Source organism: Cheilinus undulatus, linkage group 20, assembly GCF_018320785.1.
Source record: "Cheilinus undulatus linkage group 20, ASM1832078v1, whole genome shotgun sequence".
NCBI lineage: Eukaryota > Metazoa > Chordata > Actinopteri > Labriformes > Labridae > Cheilinus > Cheilinus undulatus.
Genome location: NC_054884.1, coordinates 20039046 through 20061367, shown reverse-complemented (window position 1 = coordinate 20061367; position 22322 = coordinate 20039046). Strand labels below are relative to the sequence as shown.

The window sequence follows — 22322 nt, the reverse complement described above, 5'->3', positions numbered from 1 at the left end:
GTCTTTGAGGTTTCTAAATAAATGTGTGTTAGAGGTAAAGAGAAACAAGGTCCCAGTGTTGTTGGTAGTAGGAATCCAAATTGTCTCACTCTACAAGACTATGTTAGATAAAGCTGCCCAAATACATTTGTGTTTAAGCCAGGGTTGGAAAAAGTACATCACTATCATACTCAAGTAAAAGTAAAAACTATTTAACTTAAAGTTTACTTTAAGTACTGAGAAGCTACTGAGGAGTTGTACAGACAAATATTATCTTTCTTTTTTGGCAAGAACACAAGAGAATAGATCTCCAGCCAGGTTGTTCAGGTAAGGTCACACCTCTAAAATAAAGAAAAACATACAGCAAAATTTACTGACTTTCTAGAGTTAGATTTAACACTTGAAAAGTTTCTATATTGCCCCACAATACATATAGTGAAACTGCACTTTTGAAAGTGTTAGATATTATGCAGCATGACTGAGCTGCAGTAACTTTTGAAGATATGTGGCTAGCTGGGTCTCCCCTGTCAAGAACAAAGCAGAGAGTCCACCTCATCATAAGGCAAAGCATACTGATGAAGATTACGCACTGTGTGTCCTTCAGGGACACTCAAAGTCACAGGTGGGAATTCAAACTTATTATACAGAGAACAGCTCATCAGTGATTAATTGAATTAAAGAAAGGCATCTAGGAAAAATTATCACCATCGTAAGTTACAGCTTGCATTAGCTCAGCCTGAAGTTTTAGTCTTTTGCATCTTACTGTATGCTTAAACACAAAAACAGAGAATGCTCCCAGTGTTTGTTTGCTTGTATGCTTATATATTTAAATGCTCTATGTATAGACTCAGAGCTCCAAGAACAAGGTGACCCTGGTGAAAGAAGCTCTGTCTAAGCTCAGTAAACAGCAGTACTCCATCGAGGAGCTGACCAGGAAACCTCTACCAGAGGGAGTGGACCCCTTACGCCTGGAGGACTACCTGTCCGATCAGGACTTCAAGGTAGGGCTGCACTCAAATGGACAAAAAGATTCCTTTAAAACTCACAAAATCAACATTGTGTCTTTATTCTTGCCTGTCCAAACAGCTGCCACATATGTTTATGTTTTCTTTTCATTTCAGACACTTCTGGAGATGAGTCGAGTCGAGTTCAACGCTCTGCCAAACTGGAAACAAAAGAATCTGAAGAAAAGCAAAGGCCTGTTTTAAACACGTATCTGCCTGTTTTTTTATGTCAGAAGCAGCTTCTCTTTCCTTATTTTTAAAGGAGAAAAAAAGCAAATGTACTATTTTGTTCATATTTTGGTCTATGTTGAAAAGAACCCCTTTTTTAATGTGTCACTTAGGTATTTTAGCCAACCATTATGTGCAATTTTAATCTTTTAAGTAACTTTAACATTATGAATGACAATTTCTTTTACTTGTAAGGTAAAAAAATAACCTTCCATTATAAATATGTAAAATACTATTAATGAATGTCTATGTGTATTACAGTGTCAACTGTTTTCATGTGTTTTTGGTTTGCAAACTGTGGGAGTTTTATTGATTTTTCTTTTTTCATGAAAACATGGAATGAGAGTAGGTTGTTCAGAAAAACGTCTTCACTCAGAAGTTTACAAAGAAAAGAAGCAGAACAATTCTAAGCTGAAAAAATCTGCCTCTACTTTGTGATTGATTTAAAGACACAGTTTGTTCTAAACCATCATGATTGTGTTCTGGTCCTCTGACTTGTTTTTATGGGGAGAAAATAATTTTTGCGTTTCATATTTCAATGTAACAGACGTGTGATTGAGGAAACTCTGACTTTTCAGACTTCACCATCTTCCCTGGACTGACTCATTTTATTTTATTTTAATTTTTAAATGGTACTGAATACTTCCTGGTTTATATGTAAAGCTGCCTGTGCGCCTTTGATTGCAGCACTATAAATAATTGGTTGCTGGGACCAAATGCGACGTCTTCTTATAAATGTTTTCTGTGTGAGTGTGTGTGTTTGTTCACCTTTAAAAGTATTAAGCATGTGTGTGTGAGAGACAGCGAGAGAGTAACTGTGCTGTATAAACTGCCTCTGTAGCTGGCACCAGAAATGTAAACTTGTCATCATATATGACGTGTGAAACAAACTGTTAAAATGACTGCCTGTGATGTCTGAATTAGAAAGTTCTCTGCATGATTTCACTACAAGTCATTCGCCAACAATTTTGCATTAGTTCTTTTCAACATCTGCATTTTTTTGTGATACATTGAGACTGTGTTACATGTGGAGACTGCTTCCCAGTCAGTCTTATTTCATGGCACATACCTTTGGTAAACATTGGTGTTAGGGAACTGAGATATTAATGCTCCAGATTTCCCTTTGAATAAAGTATTTCTAAGAATGTTTGCTTCCGACCTTTATTCAAATATGTTGTATTGTCACAACTATACACATAAAGAGCTACTTTCTTTTAACTTAATGTGGCATGTCACATAACTGCACAATAAAATATTTAGCCTAGGAAAGTCTCTAAAGCCTCAGAACAACTACAACTGCTTTTTGGCTCAACACGTTCATGGCAGTGTTTAAACTTTCAGCAGAGAATCTTCAAAGATAAAACTTTTGTAACCACGAAGGAAACTCTACAAATGTACAGTTAAGTATAAAATTATTTGCCCCCCTGTGAAAATTTCAGTTCTTCCCAAGTGCTGTTAAACAGAGAAATGAATTTTCATCACAGTTTTTCCCAACACCCTAGTTTTTTTCTTGAGTCTAAACTGATTTCTTTTGTTATTGCCATGTTGCTTTCTCAAGTCCCAGCTCAAACCCTTCCTGAAGTGTGTGAATTGGAAGATAACCCTCAGTCTTAATTTGATTTTACAAGCTTGGAGCTTTACAAATTTAAAGCAGCACACCATTGCCAACAGTGGTTTGTGCTATGGCTCAATCAAAAAACAAGTCAGTTCTAAAGTAATAATAAGTGTTAAGTGTAAATAATTTTGACCCTGGTAGGTTTTGGTTTTTATGAAATAATTTTGTTTCTGTGTGCAAATTATAACAATGTGAGCATCCAGAATAAAACTGGGATGTTTGGGAAAGCTGTGTTTAAAAAGTTTATTGCCCTTTTTAACAAAACTTGGGAAATGCTTACAAAAAATAATTTTCTGGGGGCATAGGACTGTTACTTTCCAAGGATCGGTTAGTTTTCATTCTTTTTTATGTCTGTTTTTCATAAAGATTCAAAACAATGGTATTGTGTTTGAAAATTTTGCATTTTATTGCATTTTTCAGTCAAAAATAAGTATGGTATTGTTGCTCATTTTAATTTTTTATCCTCTTAAAATCTAAAGCAAATAACATGTTACGTTTTAATATTCTTAGTATTGAACATTTGACATGGAAACTCATTACAGGGATAGGTTTATCTTTATTCAGTGCACCTACAAAGCAGTCATGATGGCCTGAGCTCAAAACAAAAATATTTATCATAATAAAAATGACCTCAGAGAATTTAATAGCTACATATGCAGTTTTTGTATTTCTGAACTACAGTGTGATAAGAGAAGACTTTTTTTTCCCTTTAGTGTCCTGTGTCTACTTATGGAAATGCCAGAACTGCCAAATAGATGCTTGTGTTAATATTCAACCACCAGGTGGTGCTATCTGTCCAGCCTAGCATGCTGCAAAGCATTCCTGTTAAGTATGTGCAGCTTTTTAGGCCATACGCAATCAATAAGTGATGGGAAGAGAATAAAACATTTAAAGCAAACAAAAACAAACTTGGATTGAGTTTGTTTTTGTTTGTGGGCAGCAGGTCTTGAGCATTTTGTAGAACAATGTGTCAAAATGGTTCATGAATATCCATTTTGTTCAGTCTGACTCATGCAGTACTGTGTGGGTTTTAAACAACACCTGCTTTACGGGAAGGGAACACATCTGTCGACACACCCAGAGTCAATGACAAACTGTAAATGTGCAAAAATACAAAGATTGGTGTGCATCGCTTAAAGGCCGTACCTATTAAATCATAGCCCAGCTGCATGTCCCATTTCTATAGATCCTCCAGTCAAACACACAGCAGCAGCGTTATTTCCACAACAGATGGCAGGAGGCAGCCGCTGCGTCCTCCAACAGCAAAAGAGCGGCTGGTCTGTTTATTTATGATCATCTCTGTCCTGCGAGCATTAATCACCTGCATCTCTCTGCCTCCCGGCTCAGGTGCCCCAGCATCCCACAATGCGTCTGACATGCAGACAAACAATGAGGCTGCTAATACAAGATTAGCCTGAGTAATATCAGGCTGGATATGAGATGATGGAGCAGGTTGGACAGCTCTGGAGTGGAGAGCAGCCTAGATGTTTGATCAGGCTCCAAATTCTCAGATCATGAGCCTGGGGGCGTCCTAAACTCAGTGTGAACTTGTTCTTAAGCAATATTTGATGAAGTGAGCCCAGTAAAAGACATCTTATTTGTCAATCTATAAAAGTGATTCAGAAGTGTTTAAGCTGTATGCAGAGAGCTGTAGACTCTTTTTCTCTCTCTACTGTCAACACTAATTAATTAGAAGAAATAAGACTGCATTTTCATGCAGAGTGAAAAAACAGCAGTTTTCTTGATAAAGTACCTTTTCAGTGGCACTCATGAAAAGACTTCATCCAGCTAGGATTGTCACAATGACAAGGTTTAAAATTTTGTTACAATTCTTGTGAAAGTCAAACAGTATCTAAACCTCAAAAATACAGGAGTGAAAGGCCCCTGATTGGAAAACTTTTTGGTTATTATTAACAAAAATTGCACACAAACTCCAGCAGACACTTTTTGATTTGTACAAATAAATTGGCAACGGTCTCTTTGAAACAAAGAGATCAGTTCAATAAGCTTTATTGGGCATAGAAAACTTAAACTTAATTTGTTATTGCCAAAGCAGTGTACGAATATAATAATATTTGATAATAACAGAAGAGGTGTAATAATTGATAAAACAAATCTGGGTTTAACTTTAAAATATTGGTTAAAACATGTAGAAATTATTTTTCAATTATCATCATTCAAATACACTATATTGCTAAAAGTATTCATTCACCTGCCTTGACTCGCATATGAACTTAAGTGACGTCCCTTTCTTAATCTATAGGGTTTAATATGATGTCGGTCCACCCTTTGCAGCTATAACAGCTTCAACTCTTCTGGGAAGGCTTTCCACAGGGTTTAGGAGCATGTTTATGGGAATTCTTGACCATTCTTCCTGAAGCACATTTGTGAGGTCACACACTGATGTTGGACGAGAAGGCCTGGCTCTCAGTCTCCGCTCTAATTCATCCTAAAGGTGTTATCAGGTACAGGTCAGGACTCTGTGCAGGTCAGTCAAGTTCATCCACACCAAACTCTTTCATCCATGTCTTTATGGGCCTTGCTTTGTGCACTGGTGCACAGTCATGTTGGAACAGGAAGGAGCCATCCCCAAACTGTTTCCACAAAGTTGGGAGCATGAAATTGTCCAAAATCTCTGTGGTATGCTGAAGCATTCAGGGTTCCTTTCACTGGAACTAAAGGGCCAAGCCCAGCTCCTGAAAAACAAGCCCATACCATAACCCCCCCTCCACCAAACTTTACACTTGGCACAATGCAGTCAGACAAGTACCGTTCTCCTGGCAACCACCAAACCCAGACTCCTCCATCAGATTGCCAGATGGAGAGGCACAATTCGTCACTCCAGAGAACGCGTCTCCACTGCTCTAGAGTCCAGTGGTGGCGTGCTTTACAACACTTTGCATTGCACTTGGTGATGTATGGCTTGGATGCAGCTGCTCAGCCATGGACACCCATTCCATGAAGCTCTCTGCGCACTGTTCTTGAGCTAATCTGAAGGCCACATGAAGTTTGGAGGTCTGTAGTTGGCGACCTCTGCACACTATGCATCCTCAGCATCCGCTGACCCCACTCTGTCATTTTATGTGGCTTACCATTTCATGGCTGGGGTTCTGTCGGTTCCAATCGCTTCCACTTTGTTATAATACCACTGACAGTTGACTGTGGAATATTTAGGAGCAAGGAAATTTCACGACTGGACTTGTTGCACAGGTGGCATCCTAACACAGTTCCACGCTGGAATTCACTGAGCTCCTGAGAGTGACCCATTCTTTCACAAATGTTTGTAGAAACAGTCTGCATGCCTAGGTGCTTGATTTTATACACCTGTGGCCATGAAAGTGATTGGAACACCTGATTTCGATTATCTGGATCAGTGAGTGAATACTTTTGGCAATATAGTGTATGCGCAGACAGTCCTGTTCATGGTGGTGGTGTGGTGTTTGAGGTCCTCTTTTTGGTCACAATAGCTCACAAACGCTGTTTTCACCCAGCAGATATGGACATTTTTGTTCATTGTTCATACTGTTATTTTTTGTTTATTGGTGAAAAATGGAAAGGACTGATCTCTGATGTCCTTGTACAAAGTTTCTAGCTCCCGTTGGCTTCAGTGGGTGCACAGTCTGTCTTCTTTAGCTCCTATTTCCACATACAACAGCTGCAGAGCAGATCGCTCCCTCAATAGTCAATCGAAGCAGTTCCACTGTGTGCTCCGGTCTGGCTCCAGCACTGAAGTGCCACTCAGCTTCATTGGATATATGCTGCAGGTCTATTTTTGGCGACAGCCACTGTCAAACTGCATCAGTCCACATGGAGCAGATCGATCCAAACAGAAAAATGTGCAAAGTATCTCATCAACTTCAAGATACAACACAATGTACAGAATCCTAATCATAAATCATCTTTATATCAACATTAAGTCTCATCCTGCAGCATGAGCAAAAGGTCATGGGGAGGTCAGTGGGTCATACATCTACAATGGCCCCACTGATAAGGAAAAGTTAACTTTCTACATGAAACCACAGATTTTTTTGTATCAAACATTGACCCTTTAACGTCATAATTTACCATGGCAAAGGCAATAAAATCATGGAATCATTTTGAAAGTAATGGCAAATCATCCCAGAAAAGGCCAAATAATCCACCATTGACATGCTATTCATGAGCGAACAGTCCCTCTGTGATCTCTGTCCTCTCGTCTCATGCTGCTCAGGGCTGTGCTACATTGCACAGCGCTCTAGACATGCTTTCAGAGGGCAGGTTTGGTCAAGACAAAACCACCTGACCCTGACTTTTTACCCCTAGCTGACTGAAAGCCTACAGAAACCTCTGTACATAAAGACTCAGCTCAACCAAAAATGCAGATGAGCTTCCTGTTAATGCAAAACACTTTAACACATTAAATACATTCACAGATTCACAGAGGACAAAGACAACTAAAGGTTTCACTCCTGTCAGCTAATAAAAAGAAACTAAGGCTTAAGTGGGTATGAGTTCAAGATGTTGCTTGGTTCAATTATCTTAGCCTTTGTTTTAATGTGGAAGATAATGCGCATGTTTGCCTTCCATTGGCTATGCTTTCCCCTAAAACCCCAGATCTTTCTGGTTGGTGAAAAGTTATTAATGTTGAGTATAATTATTGCTTAATGTGAAAAAAAATAGATGATAGTCTTAATGACAATCTGAGGACAAGCAGGTTGGCTAAAGATATCAGTTGATGCAAATAAAAGCTTAACTGAACAAAAAAAATGCTGAATTCCATAAATAACTCTATTTCTGGAAAGCCACATTTTTCTTTTAATTATTATTCTTGTATGAATAGCTCCAAGTTTAAAGTTTTAGACTCAATTCATAAATGCTCCACGAATATTAAACATCAGACAGTTTCTGCCCTTTTTAAGGAGGCAGAAGGGACAACTTTTGATTTTTAACCTGTGTTATGATATCAGAGCGATGAAGGTACTTTGAGAAATAAATCATTAAAAAAAGGATTTTGGCTGGTTCTAAAGGATCCTTTAGATAGGTGGAACTGCATTTTTTTAGCCCAGTTGATTAAACATTTGTTTTCCTTTTTATATCTAAATGTGAATTCAAAATTTACCAGGCTTTCTAACACTTCTGGCTCGGCCCTTGAGTCACTATGTCAAAAGGCTCACAACATGTAAAACTGTTTTCATGAGGAATTGGTTTACAGCACTGACACTCCAAGTCTAAATCCAACAGATTATGGGACAGAGTAAAGGCTTTGCTAGTTTAACTTCAGCTACTACTTTTACTAATAGATGGCTCAAAGCATTGTCTGGAGATATCTTTACTTTCTAACGTCAGCTCAGGGGTGTCCAAACTATGGCCCTGAGGCCAAATGTGGCCCACGGTCCATTTTTGATTGCCCCCCCCCCAAAAAATTTTTTTATTAAATGAGGCCCTCAATAGAGCATGAAGCTTGTACTACTAGTAATCTTCTTAGTTTCAGCACAGGGCAGTGCTACCATGCTAATACTGTAAACAAACATTTTGACAAGGGTTTATAGCTGTTTTTTTCAGGACTAAAATGAGACGACATGATAAATAGTACAAATATTGGCAACCAAAATATTGAATATATCTTGATTTACAACACCCTAAAGGACTACAGCAGCAAAAAAGCCACACCAATGATGTTCCGGGGGCGGGGCCAGTGGTAGTCAGAGCTGACTACGGCCCCCTGAAATTTGATTGGCCTCCCCAAAATCCTTAAACTGATTGACCATTCACCTTGTCAGCCATCAACTAGCCCTTTAATCCAATCACTGAGCATATCTTAACCAACATTAGATTGGTTTTAGTAATTTTAATATCAGGGTGAGATATATAAAAGTGGCCCCACCCTTCTTATGTATTTCTGTATGTGGCCCCCAATGCAAAAAGTCTGCTTTAGATAAAAAAGAATAGTGTCACTTCCACATGACGTACACTTAACTTTAGCCTGTAGTCTTGAAACAGCTATCTTAACACAACAAAAAAAAAAACAAGAAGAAACTACATATTCCAAACCAATTTTTCATTGATGTTCAATCTATTTAATCCAGACATTTAAAAGTTTACTTGACACACCATCTTTTGCAGTGACAATGGATTCTCAGCTTGGAGACTATGCTAAGCTAAGCTAGCTGACTGCTAGGTGTAGCTATATTTTTACCTTACAAACATAGGCTTGTGTGGTATCAATCTATCTGTCTAACACTGGAAAAACATGTAACTTTACTCTTTAAAGAGAAGAGCTATTCCGTTAAGATTTTCGTTAAAACAAATAAAAAATAATGGTGAAAAGGATGTTTAATTGTTGCTAGAGTGATATACTGGAAACAACTATTACAAAGTTGTAGTATGTGTTTATTTTATGTAGACCCAGGCAGCACTTAGCCAGAGTTTTTTGTTGCAAATTGCATTAAATGTCTTCAATAAACATATTTAAGCAGAAGGTTTTAGTGCCCATTTCAAAACATTAAAAAAAAGATGAAAAAAGGAGCATCAAAATTTGTTCTTTGTTTTGGTTTCTGTGTTTATTTATGCTGACAAGTGATGGGGTCATAATTGCAGAGTAGAAAAAGAAGGCTGACTGAGAAAAGATTTAATAAACCTCCAAATGAATCATGGTAGGAGAATTGATTGCCTCAGAGGGACTCAATCAATTCTGCTGCTTTTATAGATGCCTTGTCTCACTGTAAGAGAACATGTTTATTAGCAGAAATGAACTCTTTGAGGAGGACAAGAGAGTTCTTTGAAATTCTCTGAACTCACAAAGCAATATTACCTTGGAAAGAAAAAATAAATAAGACTCTTTTTTTCTGTGGGAAACCCACAGCCTTGAAAGTTTCATGGCTCCCCCTGAATGCAGTAGGCAATATTGAACATGCAATAACCTTGGATTCCTGTGTGCTGGTGCGTGTCTGTGTGTGCGCTGAGGAGAATCAGCAGGAATAAAGGTGTTAATGTTGCTAATCAATGGTTTCTTTGTCTTCCCTCTGCAGCGCTCTGTGTCCCTGCTGTTGAAATAAACTGACTGAGTTCTCCCAGACTGCTTACAGCAGGATTAACTCTGCGCTGTGCAATATGTTCTCATCCATTAGGTAAGTTTCTCATCAGGAGGAAGTGGTCTTATTCTCGGGGTCTATTCTCTGAGAGTTTATGAAAAGCCACGCACGGGTTTTAAAACTTTATTTAGAGCTCTCTTATTTAACACATCCTCATATGTGTGTCTCCTGTAAAACACGGCGCATTAATTATGTCTATGCTGAAAAAAATTTCAGACTATTTTAATAAAATGACATTTTCTTGATCACATTGTTCAATGTCAATCAAAATAAGATTCAGACACCACACTGCCAGCTGAACTAATGTCTGTCCTAAGATGAAATATGTAATGTTCTGCTTTCCAAGATTTTCTGGAGCTGTTTCCGGCCTCCCACAATTTATTACCTCCCCCATTTGTTTATTGCAATGTGGGAGAAAGAGCATGCATAAAAATCCAGTCTACTTCAAGTATTACTAATTTTTTGGCTTTCAGGTGAAAATCCACTGTATCCTCAAAGATTGTTTTTTATTATTGCAATAGGTATTAAAGCATTTATATGTATTGATGATATAGGACAAGGAGCATGACTGGCTCACACCACCTCAGGTGTCCTGGTTTTGGGTGACTCAGATGTGGTCACATAATAACAGAAAGCTCTATACAATGATGATAATTAACCTAAGGATGCGGTTGAAAGCTCTTACTAAACTAACAGGTGGGCCTTGCGAACAAGAATGACCCTGACTTTAATTTCACTGTTGATTAAACTTAAATTCAGATTCAGACTAGACGACAAGCCTAAGGCTAAGCAGACAGTTTAAAGCACACTGCCAAAAACAATAGCTTGTTAAATTTCTATTTTCTAACAGTTATTCTGATTCAATAACAAAATTAATTGTGGTTTCATATTGCCATTGCATGGCTAGATTTCACATTAACCCTTTAACTCCTGAGCCTCTGGACACGTTCTTATTTTAACTGTAAATGGCACAGAAAGTGTCTTGTGAGTGCTTTTGCCCATTATTCAAGAGTACTTTAATATCTGGCAGTTGTGTACAATGTACTGCATGTTTAAAAAGTGTTTTTGTTTTAACTGTTTAAATTATAACTGAGTTTCTGGGCTCTTTTCTTATTTTAACCATAAAAGGCCCAGAAAATGTCCTGTGAGTACGTGCTTTTGCCCATTTTCCCACAATACTTAGAACTTGTAATATATGGCAGTTATTTACATATTACTGCATGTTAAGTGTTTTAACAGTTTAAAATGAAGAAACACAAAAAAGGGGGGAACTTTGTGCTAGAATCTTAGTGGGAAAAGGGGAAATTACAGAAATAATCGCATGCTGGCTGTAAAGCACAGTTTCTTAGCTTTCAGAAACTGTTTGAATTTTTCCGATAGCACAAACGGTCATGCCATTATGGTCATGTAAAGTGTGCTTCAACGGCGCGTTGTCGACCACGCGCTAGGAGTAAAAGGATTAATCTGGGAAAACATATGGGAAGGGCAGGACTTTTCAAAACAAAAATTCTCAGTATAACTGGGCAAATGTTCTGTCACATTCATTACAAACCAATCAGAGCAGCAAGACAAAATGAAGTTGTATGCACATGCAGCTCCTTTGAATAAACACTGCTATAGTACATTTACAGTTGACCATGATGTGGTAAAACCTTATGCCAATGCCAAGAGAAGCTTACAGTGTGGCTCTGTGTTTTGTAAAAAGAATAAGGCAATGTGCAATTCTGGTAAACTGCTTCATCAGAGCAAATCATTTCAGTGATAGCAGCTATTTTATACTCCAAGAATCACAAACCCATGCCGAAACAGGTGGGGAGAAGAGCGTAAACATCTTTTCCATCATTAAAGGCTTCAGTCCAGCTCTTTACTCTTGTTTTAATAAAGAAATGTAGTCCGGTTCTGTTAAAATTGTAGATAAGAAATCTAGCTTTGAGTCGTGCTGAATGATTTTAAGAGATATCAAGCTGCAATTTGTCTTAAATTGCAGTTGCAATATGATTTATTCCATTAAGGTAAATTGAATTCTTATCTGAAAACTATATGCTAAAATGATCATCAAAAGGTTATCAAATTGACTGAGGAGTACAATTTTTTTTTTTTTTTTTTTTTTTTTTTTTTTGCAATGCCTGCACAAAACAAAGAGAATTCATTCTTATATCGGTTCATGGTGTTTCTGCTTCAAAATATTTCAGCTGGATTCAGACCAGGCCATAGCACAACATCCTCAGCAACTCCGGTATTGAATAACATCATAAACTTCATCCTATTAATTACACCATTTTCTCTTTATTTTGATGAGACTGCATGCAACTGGTGCCACAACTATTTATCAAACAAAATACAAGTAATAGTTATGGATAATGTTACGTTGCCCCTTCTTCTCATAGTTCCATTCCTAGGCCACTTCTCTTGACTCTGTAAAAATGACATCTCAGGACAAATATGGAATTGTAAGATTTATCTCTATGCAGACAATGCAATTTTATACTCTGCATCCTCCAACAGTCAAGCCCTTTCACAGCTACAGACTGATTTCAACTTTATCCACTATATCTGGACAGAGCATTGAGTGCACTAATGCTGTGTTGACCATGTTATGGTAACGCTGAACATGTTCAATAGTTAGATCAGGATCTGTCTTTTGAGTCTCACTTTTCAAATTTAGCAGGGAAATTTTTCTTTTCCAGTTAAAATTAAGGATGAAAAAAAGGAAAGATGGAGTAAAATGCCACTTCTCACATTTCACCTTAAAGACCCTGTAAAGTGAAATCCAAAGTTTTTGTCTTAACACACTAGACATGTCGGAATGTGGTTGCTGTAAACATGTGAAAACACTGAGATCTACATGTGACTGAAGTCTGGATTTAGGCTGTTAGAAAGTTTTTCACCTCTTTCCTGGCTTGGTTTAATTTGGGTGGGGCTAATATGTGGGATTTTTTGTTGTTAATTGTGAGGTAATTTTGCCAAATCTATCAGCCACAGTGGCCTATAAATGATTCAAAGCACCATAACAGAGATTTGAGCCAGAAAAAGGACTTTTTTCTCTCCTCTGGCACAGATTCAACATTTTTTTAATCTGAGAGGATCTGATTTCTCCAGAGTGGGCGTGGCTTCAGCTCATTCAAGAGACAAGCCCACACCATCCTGGAGCAGATTTTACTGCCTCATTTGTCATGATTTTAAAGCTTAATTTTATAACCTTAGAGATGTTTTATCTGACTGAAATTTGATTTAAGGGTTCATAACACAGTAACCTGTCATACAAAAAACCTAAATACAGATTTATTTTTTCATTTACAGGATCTTTAAAGACATATATCACTTACTGCAATTTGAAAATTGCAGCTAGCACTTTTAAGATTGCAATACAATTTTAATTATTGTTCAGTCCTGGCTGAAATTAACAAATATGAATAGATATGTGAGTCCAGTAAAGACAAAGGTTAAGAAATGGATCTGTTAAGTGATTTAAATAAGATAAATGTCAGAACTGTACAGATATGATTAAATTTTTAAAAGCAATTTTAGAGCATACATAACTGTTTACATTTAATTTCCTCATAATCAAAGATGTAATTAAGTGCCTCTTAAATAGGTGTTTTGGCCTGTCATATGCAATAACCAAATTAGTCCCAAAAAAAATGTTAGAGCGAGCATGTAAACTACATGGGCTCTGAGGCTGAAACAGCTGAACAAAATGAAACCATTTTATCACTAACACCTGAGCTTTTCATACCTTGAAACCCAAATCCTCCATAACAACAGCTTATTAGTAAAAGACTTGTTTGATAGTCTTGGAGAGTTGATCTTCTTGTATGGGAATTTAAATGAACACAGTGGATATGAAGCACTTCCACAGCACACATGTTTCGGATTAGGAGAGCTGCTCCCTCTGAGCCAGCTGCCGAAGTGAGCATTTATATTGTCTGATGTGTAATGTCAGCGGGTAATTCTAGGCAGCAGATGGTGACAGTTTGCCTACTTAACTTGAGCACAACACACTGGAACGCACACTCACAATCACACAATAAAAACTTTCCCACACAGGGAGAAAACAAACATATTCAAACCCTTCCAGTTTCCTTTTTTAACAAAAGCAGAAGCTGTACACTTTTTGCATACAGAAACGCCTCTTTATAAACACACAGCTCCCCGTGATAAAAGCCTGCCTGCATCGACCACGACATCAGTCCTCTTTCCTGCAGATGAGAGGAACTGCGGATGACAGATTGATTGAAGGATCTTCCTCCCTCTCTCATCCATCATTTCAGCCTGTTCATCATCTTCGTTTTGTTGTATCCATCTGCCGGAGAAAGAAGGAGAAAACCATTTAAGTCAGCCCTGACCATCGAGTCACCCACAGGGGTTTGAGGCGGCAAACAGCTGGGGCTCGGCTCTGAGTGCCCTCACTGAAAGCAAGAGGACAAACTATTATTTGGCCTCAATTAAAACAAAGAGACGTTTTCCAGGTACACCTCACTGTCATTTGTCATTGTGGCAGCTGGGCTGCTTTATAATCTAATGAAAGAAGTTCTCTACTTGAGTGACATCAGAAAAAAAACAAGGAGGGATGTCTTTTAGCTCCACTAAAGTAGATCTGAGCTGCATCTAAATGCATGCAGCATCTGTGATGGCATCAATCAAGACTTGAGTTTGGCATACTAATATCTGCTGCAGACCTTAAAGATCTAAGTTTGACCTTGGACCTGAGAAGTGACTGAGGTGTTAAAAGTTTATAACTGTTGCTATTATTTTGGCTGGAGTATGACCTTGTTCTGTGTTTTTAACAGATTCTATTTGTCATAGCCAGTGAAAGCAGCTCTCTATTTATCAAAACAAAAGAAGCTAAGGGCACAAACACTGGATGAGCAATATGAATGAGCCAATTAACAATTATGGCATTTTTTAAAATAGCTTTAGAATTTATATCCTCTTTCGTGACACCCAAGGTCACTTTAAAAAAGTAAAGAATTCACTCCCTTGGATGTTTCACCCTTTAATTGAATTTATAAATCAATCATGGTCAAAATAATTGCCCTTTTTTTGACAAAGAAAATCACAAAAACCTCTTTAATGTCAAAGTGAAAACATGTCAGTTACATAAAAAATGTAATCTAAAATAATTTACTGTATAAATATTCAGCCCTGTCAATTCAGCATTTAGTAGAGTCACCTTTGGCTGCAATCACAGCACTGAGTCTATGTGGATAGGTATCAATCAGAGTTGCACATCTGGACACTGCAATTTTATTCCATTCTTTGCAAAACTGCTAAAGTTCTGTCATGTTGTACATGGATCAGGCGTGAACTAGGGGTGTAAATCACCAGCGTCATCCCAATATGATACAATATCGATATTTTGGAAAACAATACGGTATTTTCTGACATCACAAAATCTGCCACAATATGATTTCGATTCGGTTCAATATGGGGCCCAGGATCGATATCAGGCGATTTTATGCAAAAATGTTCGATTGGATAGAAGTCTGGGCTTTGACTCGGCCACTCCAGAAAATTGACTGTGTTGTCTTTAAACCATTTCTGTGTAGCTTTCGCTCCGTGCTTCAGGTCATTGTCTTCCTGAAAAACAAATCTTCTTCAAAGCCGTGGTTCTCTTGCAGACTGAAATACATTGTCCTCTGTTGATTTTCCTATATATGCCGTATTCATTTCACCCTCAATTTTTACAAGCCTTCCAGGGCTGGCAGCCAAGAAGCACCCCCACAGCATGATGCTGCTACCACCGGGCTTTTTTTTTTTTTTTTTTTCAACTTTCTTCCACTTGGCCAACTGCCTTTTGGAAACTACTCTCCAATAAAGCTTTGACTGGCGAAGAATACAGGAAACAGCTGTTGTATGCAGAGTCTCTCCAATCTCAGCTGCTAAAGCTTGTAGCTCCTTCAGAGAAGTCATAGGTGCCTTGGTGGCCTCTCACTAGTCTCCTTCTTGCACGGTCACTCAGTTTGTGAGGACAGCCTGATCTAGGCAGATTTACACATGTGCCATATTCCTTCCATTTCTTGATGATGGATTTACCTGAAGTCTGGGGGATGTTTTGTGCCTTGGATTTTTTTCCCCCTGACTTACACTTTTCACCAACCATTTCTCTGAGTTGCTTGGAGTGTTCTTTTGTCTCCATGGTGTACTACAGCAATACAGGAATAGGTCAGTCACTTTACAGGGGGGATATTTATGCAATCACTCATTTCGCATTACATATTTCATTAAACTGGCACTACCTTGTAGGAATGTTTTCACTTTAACATTAAAAAGTTTGCTTTTGTGTTTGTCTTTGCCAAATTATACTGACCCAGATTAATTTATGAAATTAATAAAATGGTAAAAAATCTAAGGGGTGAATATTTTTATAGGCATAGCAGGTAGCAAAAGTTGCAATATTTTGATGTTTTATCATTTTATCAACATTGCAGGATTAAGTGAATTAGTAAAAAATGATGCAACTGTTTCTTGTGCTCATAAGCCTCACCAAAAAAGGCAGTGATTGGTCACATTTGAAGGAAATTAGCTGTAATTATAAGGAATTTGCTTTAATAGCTGCAATCAGGAGTACCAGTGTCCTGGTTGTTGTGTACACGTGCCCATATGCAGGGCTGTCGTTCTCGGTGCAGGCAGCCTGGGTTCAGGTTCCCAGGTTTCTGACTCTAAGTACTGTCCTACTGTGTTTGCATGGAAGCCCAAAATCAGAATTAAATTAATGAATGCTTATATGATAGTTGCAACTGTGCTATTGCAACTTCCTGGAGGGACTGTTTTGTTTTGTTTTGTGTAATAATATCATGATAAATGACAGATATCAGTGAAACTGTAGCAGCGAAATGCATTTTGTCGCTTTGTTACAGTCACAATCATCGCTGTTGTCTCTAATTCGTTGCCATCCTTGACAAACTTAGATGAGTTTTAAAGTGTTTGAATAAGGCCAGTCTGAGTCCCTGAATGTCTGCACAGTGGGCTGAACATTTTCAGATGTGAATGGCACTTACTCAGAGACTATCTTCAAGCACTACAGTGCAAGGACAACAACCCAGTCACCAATTAGAGAGGAACACCAGGGTCAAAGCCGCCAACAGATGTAAACATCTCAACCTTCACTACACACGTGCTGGTGAGAAATTCACAAAAGTAACACAATAAAGCTTTTCATGTAGATTTCTAAAGAAATGAAGCACTTGATGATTACAAAGCCTTGACTCAGATAAACTGCAGATTGCCTCAGTAGTGTTTGATAAGATTAAAGAGGCTAATGCTTCATACTTTGAGGTTTAAAAAAGGTTTAAAAACCGGAGCCTTATTTTAAGATTCATCATCATGGGGCACCTGAGCTGTTCAAGTGTGTACCCCATACAGAGACTACAGTCCGTATCACAGTTTGACTCCAGACTTTGGCCCTTTGCTACATGTCTTCATCCCAGTCTTTCTGGTCCAAAATATTACTAAAAAGAAAGGCTTCTTCATAGCTATATTGTCGAGAAACGGTGGAACAAAAGCAAAGAATTACTCATTTCAGCATCCTTTGTTTGTTATACCCACCTTACTGACAAGTTAAAACTCTGATATTTACAACTGTTTGATGAAACTACCTGGTAAAAACAAAATTTTACCCTAACAGGGATCAAATCAGGCCTTGCCAAAGTAACCTTCAGACTGTATGGTCTAATCAATGGCTGTTTTGATTGCCACAGTTTTCCCATTGTACTTCAGATGACTCACATCTTACTGCCTTTTCCACTTTTGTCCTCTTAAAAGCTTTGCTTTGTTCTGTTTGTTCGCTTATAAAAACTTTGTTCAGGGTTCTTTGTTGTTTACTTGCAGACAAAAGTGGAGATGAGGTACCTTGAGTTATATAAAGTCAGTGAAAGATGCGAATTGTTTCTGACTCCTGTGTGGGCAGCTCTTAATTACCTTCTGTCTCTGCAGAGCTACAATTTTTCTTAACAGAGGATTAAGTAGAGAGAACAGATGAGACTTCATCTCAAAAACAGTGAGTAATAAATCTTTTCTAAAATGAACTCACATTTTTCGTACACTTTTAGAAGTGTAACTGTTCTGACAACTTAAGATAAAGTATCTCAAAAATAGTTTTAAATGTAAGTGGTGCCCATCCATTTTCCTCTTCTTACCGCAGTAAAAGCAGACTAAAGTAAGTTATCCCAGACATCCTTTTTCTCTGCAATATTTTCCAGTTCCTCTTCAGGGATTCTGAGGCGTTCCCAGGCCATATGGGATTATAACCCTTCCAGTAAGCTGTGGGTCTACCCCAGGGTATCCACTCAGCAGGAAAATCTCCAAAGGGAGACTCCCAGAATGCATCAGGTGCCTAAACCACCACACCTGGCTCCTTCTGATGTGAAGAAATAGTCGCTCTATTCAAACCTCCCTCCAGGTATCTGAGCTCCTATCTCCAAGGCTCAGCAACCAATCACATTTTTGCCATTTGATTGCCCTCTTTGCTTTTGGTGCTTTGCCCCAGTGCCTTTAGCAGTTAGACTCCATTGTGATGACTTCATGTACTTGAAGGGGTAGTGATGCTGGCGGGAGGAATAAGATACCCCCTATAGAGTCTAGACCATGGTAGTGGTGCAGGATCAGATGAGGAGTAGAATAGAGGTAGCTGGGGTGGAGGAGGGCTATAGCACGCTGAAACGTTAGGCTGACTGTGGAACAGAGGATGACAAATTTGAAATATGATGATTGGTCAAACAAGGTTGTGGCAGCATCTGAGAGAGTGAACGCCCATAATCAGGTGGTCACCAGAGCAGGGAGAGAGAAAGAATGGACGAAGGGAGAGATGAGTAGAGTGGTGACGAGAGAGTAAGAAACAGTCTTCTAGCTTGAACTTCTGCAGAGGTCCATTACCTTAACCTTACTTTAGTGTCTGTTGTGCTTCATGTTTAACACAAACTGTCAGCATGCTGACACAATAAACCAAAAGACACACCACCGAAAAAGTCGACTATACTCAACAACTTCATCCTAACGTTGGCCTTGAGAGCATGTCAGCAAGCTGTTGTGAGTACTCATAGTTCACAAGTATTTTTCATTATGAATAGAAAATCCAAATCTGCAGTGCAGGCAGACAAATAAAAATATAATTGCATTTATTTGGGAAAAAAAACTCTCCAGCACCTTTCCACTGATCTATCAGACTTTTCTTTTTCGAAATCACTTAAATAGAAGCTGTCAGACAAAGTGAAGTAGGCTACAAGATCTCAAAAAGGAAACGCATCATGCCACGATCCAAAAAAAATTCAAGAACAAATGAGAAACAAAGTGATTGAAATCTATCAGTCTGGAAAAGGTTACAAAGCCACTTTCAAGGATTTGGGACTCCAGCGAACCACAGTCAGAGCCATTATCCACAAATGGAGAAAACTGGGAACAGTCGTGAACTGTCCCAGAAGTGGTCAGCCAACCAAAATGACTCCAAAAGTGCAACGACGACTCATCCAGGAGGTCACAAAAGAACCCAGAACAACATCCACATAACTGCAGGCCTCACTGGCCTCAGTTAAGGTCAGAGTTCATGACTTAACCATAAGAAAGACACTGGGCAAAAATGGCATCATGGGAGAGGTCCAAGGCCAAAACCACTGCTGACAAAAAGAATACAAAGGCTCATCTCACATTTGCCAACAAACATCCTGATGATCCTCAAGTTAAACTTTTTGGAAGGTGTGTGGCCCGTTACATCTGGCGTGAAAATAACATAGTATTAGATAAAAAGAACATCATGCCAACAGTCAAACATGGTGATGGCAGTGTGATGGTCTGAGGCTGCTTTGCTGCTTCAGGACCTGGACCACTTGCTGTGATTGATGGAACAATGAATTCTGCTGTCTACTAGAAAATCCTGAAGGCGAACGACATTTCAGTTCATGCCCTCAAGCTCAAGTGCTCTTGGGATATGCAGCAGGACAACAACCAGAAATATACAAGCAAGAAAAAACAAAATTAAGGTTTTAGAGTGGCCAAGTCAATGTCCAGACTTAAATGAAATTGAGATGCTTTGGTGTGATCTTAAACGGGCAGTTAATGCTGGAAAAACCTCCAATATGGCTGAGGTAAAACAATTCTTTTAAGAAGAGTGGGCCAAATTTCCTCCACAGTAATGAGAAAGACTCCTCACCAGTTATCACAAACGCTTGATTTCAGTTATTGCTGCCAAGGGTGGAACAACCAGTTATTAGGTCCAGGGAACAATTACTTTTTCACAGGGCCAGAAAGGTTTGGGTTTTTTTTCCCCCCAGTAATCATTCACACACTGCATTTTCTATTTACTTGGGTTGTCTTTGTGAAATATTGAAATTGTTTTGATGATCAGAAACATTTAAGTGTGATAAATATGCAAAAAACTCAGGAATCACAAAGGGGGCAAATACTTTTTCACAGCATTGTATAATGGAAACTGTGAGCTTTCCCTGCAGTCTATATGAATATTAGATTATATTAAAGGATTCTTGTCCTTTCTAGGCAACACAGCTGTCATTATTCACCATTATTTGGTAATTTTGGTAACTTCCGCCGGTGAAACTGGCCATGGTTAATGGACACACAATCGTATTGAGCCTTTTCCCACTTTATTAACAACACAAAATGTATTTCTATCTTCAGAAAGAGATGAAATAATGAAGGTCAGTGATGGACCTTTATTGAATGATGGCTCACTTTCTTGGCAGACAGCCTTCTCATTTTTAATACTACAAAAGTAAATTTTAGGATGAGAAAAAGGAGCTTCTCTTGCAGTATTGTGGGTCTGCTTTTTGTCATTAGAAACAAATTAGTCACACCCTGAGTCTACGAGCGGTGCAGATCTCTTAAAGCAGGCTTTTTGCTATATATGTCTCAGGGATTTAAGTTGGAGGAGAAGGCTTTGTAATTGACCCATAATTTCTGGTGATTGGACTCAGCTAACCTCGTTCTGTCTTCTTATTTCAGACAGTAAGGTTTTTTTGTGCTTGCTGTTTAATCCATGCTAAGCCCATCAGGGTCTTTGGCACAGCTAAATGGTGTTTGATATGAAGCGACCTTCTCTGTGACAGAACAAACTGAATTATTTCTGCTAGGGCAGGCTCTCTATCCTGCCATCATTGACTCCCTCTCACCTTCGGTCTTTTTGTAATATCTCCCCTCCTGCTTTCATGAGACACATTTGCTCCAAAATTGCTCCTCCGTTGTCAGTGTGACCCAGTCCTCCCTGACAGAAAGAATCTGAGAAAACTGAGCAGAAGGGAAGAAGTTATTGTCTAAAAATGACTAGATGGCAGCAATTTTGGAAAAATTATATCCTTTTCAAGTTGGACTGTTATCCTTATTGCCTTTCCTCCCATGCCTTTTCTCTGTTTTCTTACTTCACTGTTGCAGGAGTGTTAAGTCTTGTTGATTTCTTGCTTTTGGATATATATATATAGAGAGAGAGAGAGAGAGAGTTTAATTAGGTTAAGAAGAAGCCTTGGGTGAATTTGATCCATTGAGACTTAATTATTTTCAGAGAATGATGCAATAAGAAAGAAAAGCCAGACTAGACATTTCCCTGTTGTTATGCTAAGCTAAGCTAACATGCTTGTGGCTCTAGATGAATATGAGTAGTTGTTTTCTTTACTTCTTAACCTACATTCTGTAAGTTACATAGCTAAAAGAGGATGTTCCTAAGCAACTAATTTCCCTCTCCATAGAGCAATGGATTCAGCCTGTTACTGACTTCTCTGAAAACTGTCCAACTTAGCTTTTTTTTTAACATTGCTAAATGCTAAACAGGCTGCATTTGGGCCTTCCTATTGAAAACTTGTTATCACATGCTTCAATAACAAAACTAAGAGCTACTTTAATGTTAATGAAATGTGCAGCACTTTGCACTCTGCAGGTTTGCCAAGTGCGACTAAAGCCCACCATACAACTGCACAGATTATGTGCGCAGGGTGTTTGTTTTAAATAAAGACATGTATTTTAGTTGTCTCATATGCACAACTTAGATAAAAAGTGCTTTTTCAAATGTACACAAAGCATCACCGGCAAACACAAGCTAACTAAATCATAACAAATGTTAACAGCTGGAAGTCAGTTGTACAAAAAATTAAACATGTTGTGACAGTATTTTTTCTAATTTGTCTCAAGAAAAACTACATTCCCTTCAGAAGAATCCATCCATTATCTACACTGCTTATCCCATTCGGGGTTGCCTGGCCATCAGTCCATAACAGGGCAGACAAACACAGACAACCAGGCATGCTCACCTTTACAGGCAATGTAGAGTTATCAATAAACCTAACAAGCATGCTTTTGGTCTTTGGGATGAAGTACTCAGAGAATCCTAGCATGCATGTGAAGATGAAAACTCCACACAAAAAGGGCCAACTTCAAACAGGATTCGAACCAGGTGAGGAAGCAGCTAAGCAACAAGAGGTCGTGTTC

At 38.5% G+C, this 22322-nt stretch overlaps 1 protein-coding gene across 3 annotated transcripts in view; it reads left to right on the top strand.

The window, feature by feature from the left end:
- svild (supervillin d) overlaps positions 1–2346 on the top strand; it is a 68118-nt gene extending 65772 nt beyond the window's left edge. For all 3 annotated transcript variants that reach the window (XM_041815392.1, XM_041815390.1, XM_041815391.1), the window contains 2 exons: positions 825–980; positions 1101–2346. In XM_041815392.1, coding sequence (XP_041671326.1) covers positions 825–980; positions 1101–1187 — 243 coding nt within the window. In that variant the 3' untranslated portion in view covers positions 1188–2346. The remainder of the gene's footprint in view (positions 1–824; positions 981–1100) is intronic.
- The last annotated feature ends 19976 nt before the right edge of the window (positions 2347–22322 follow it).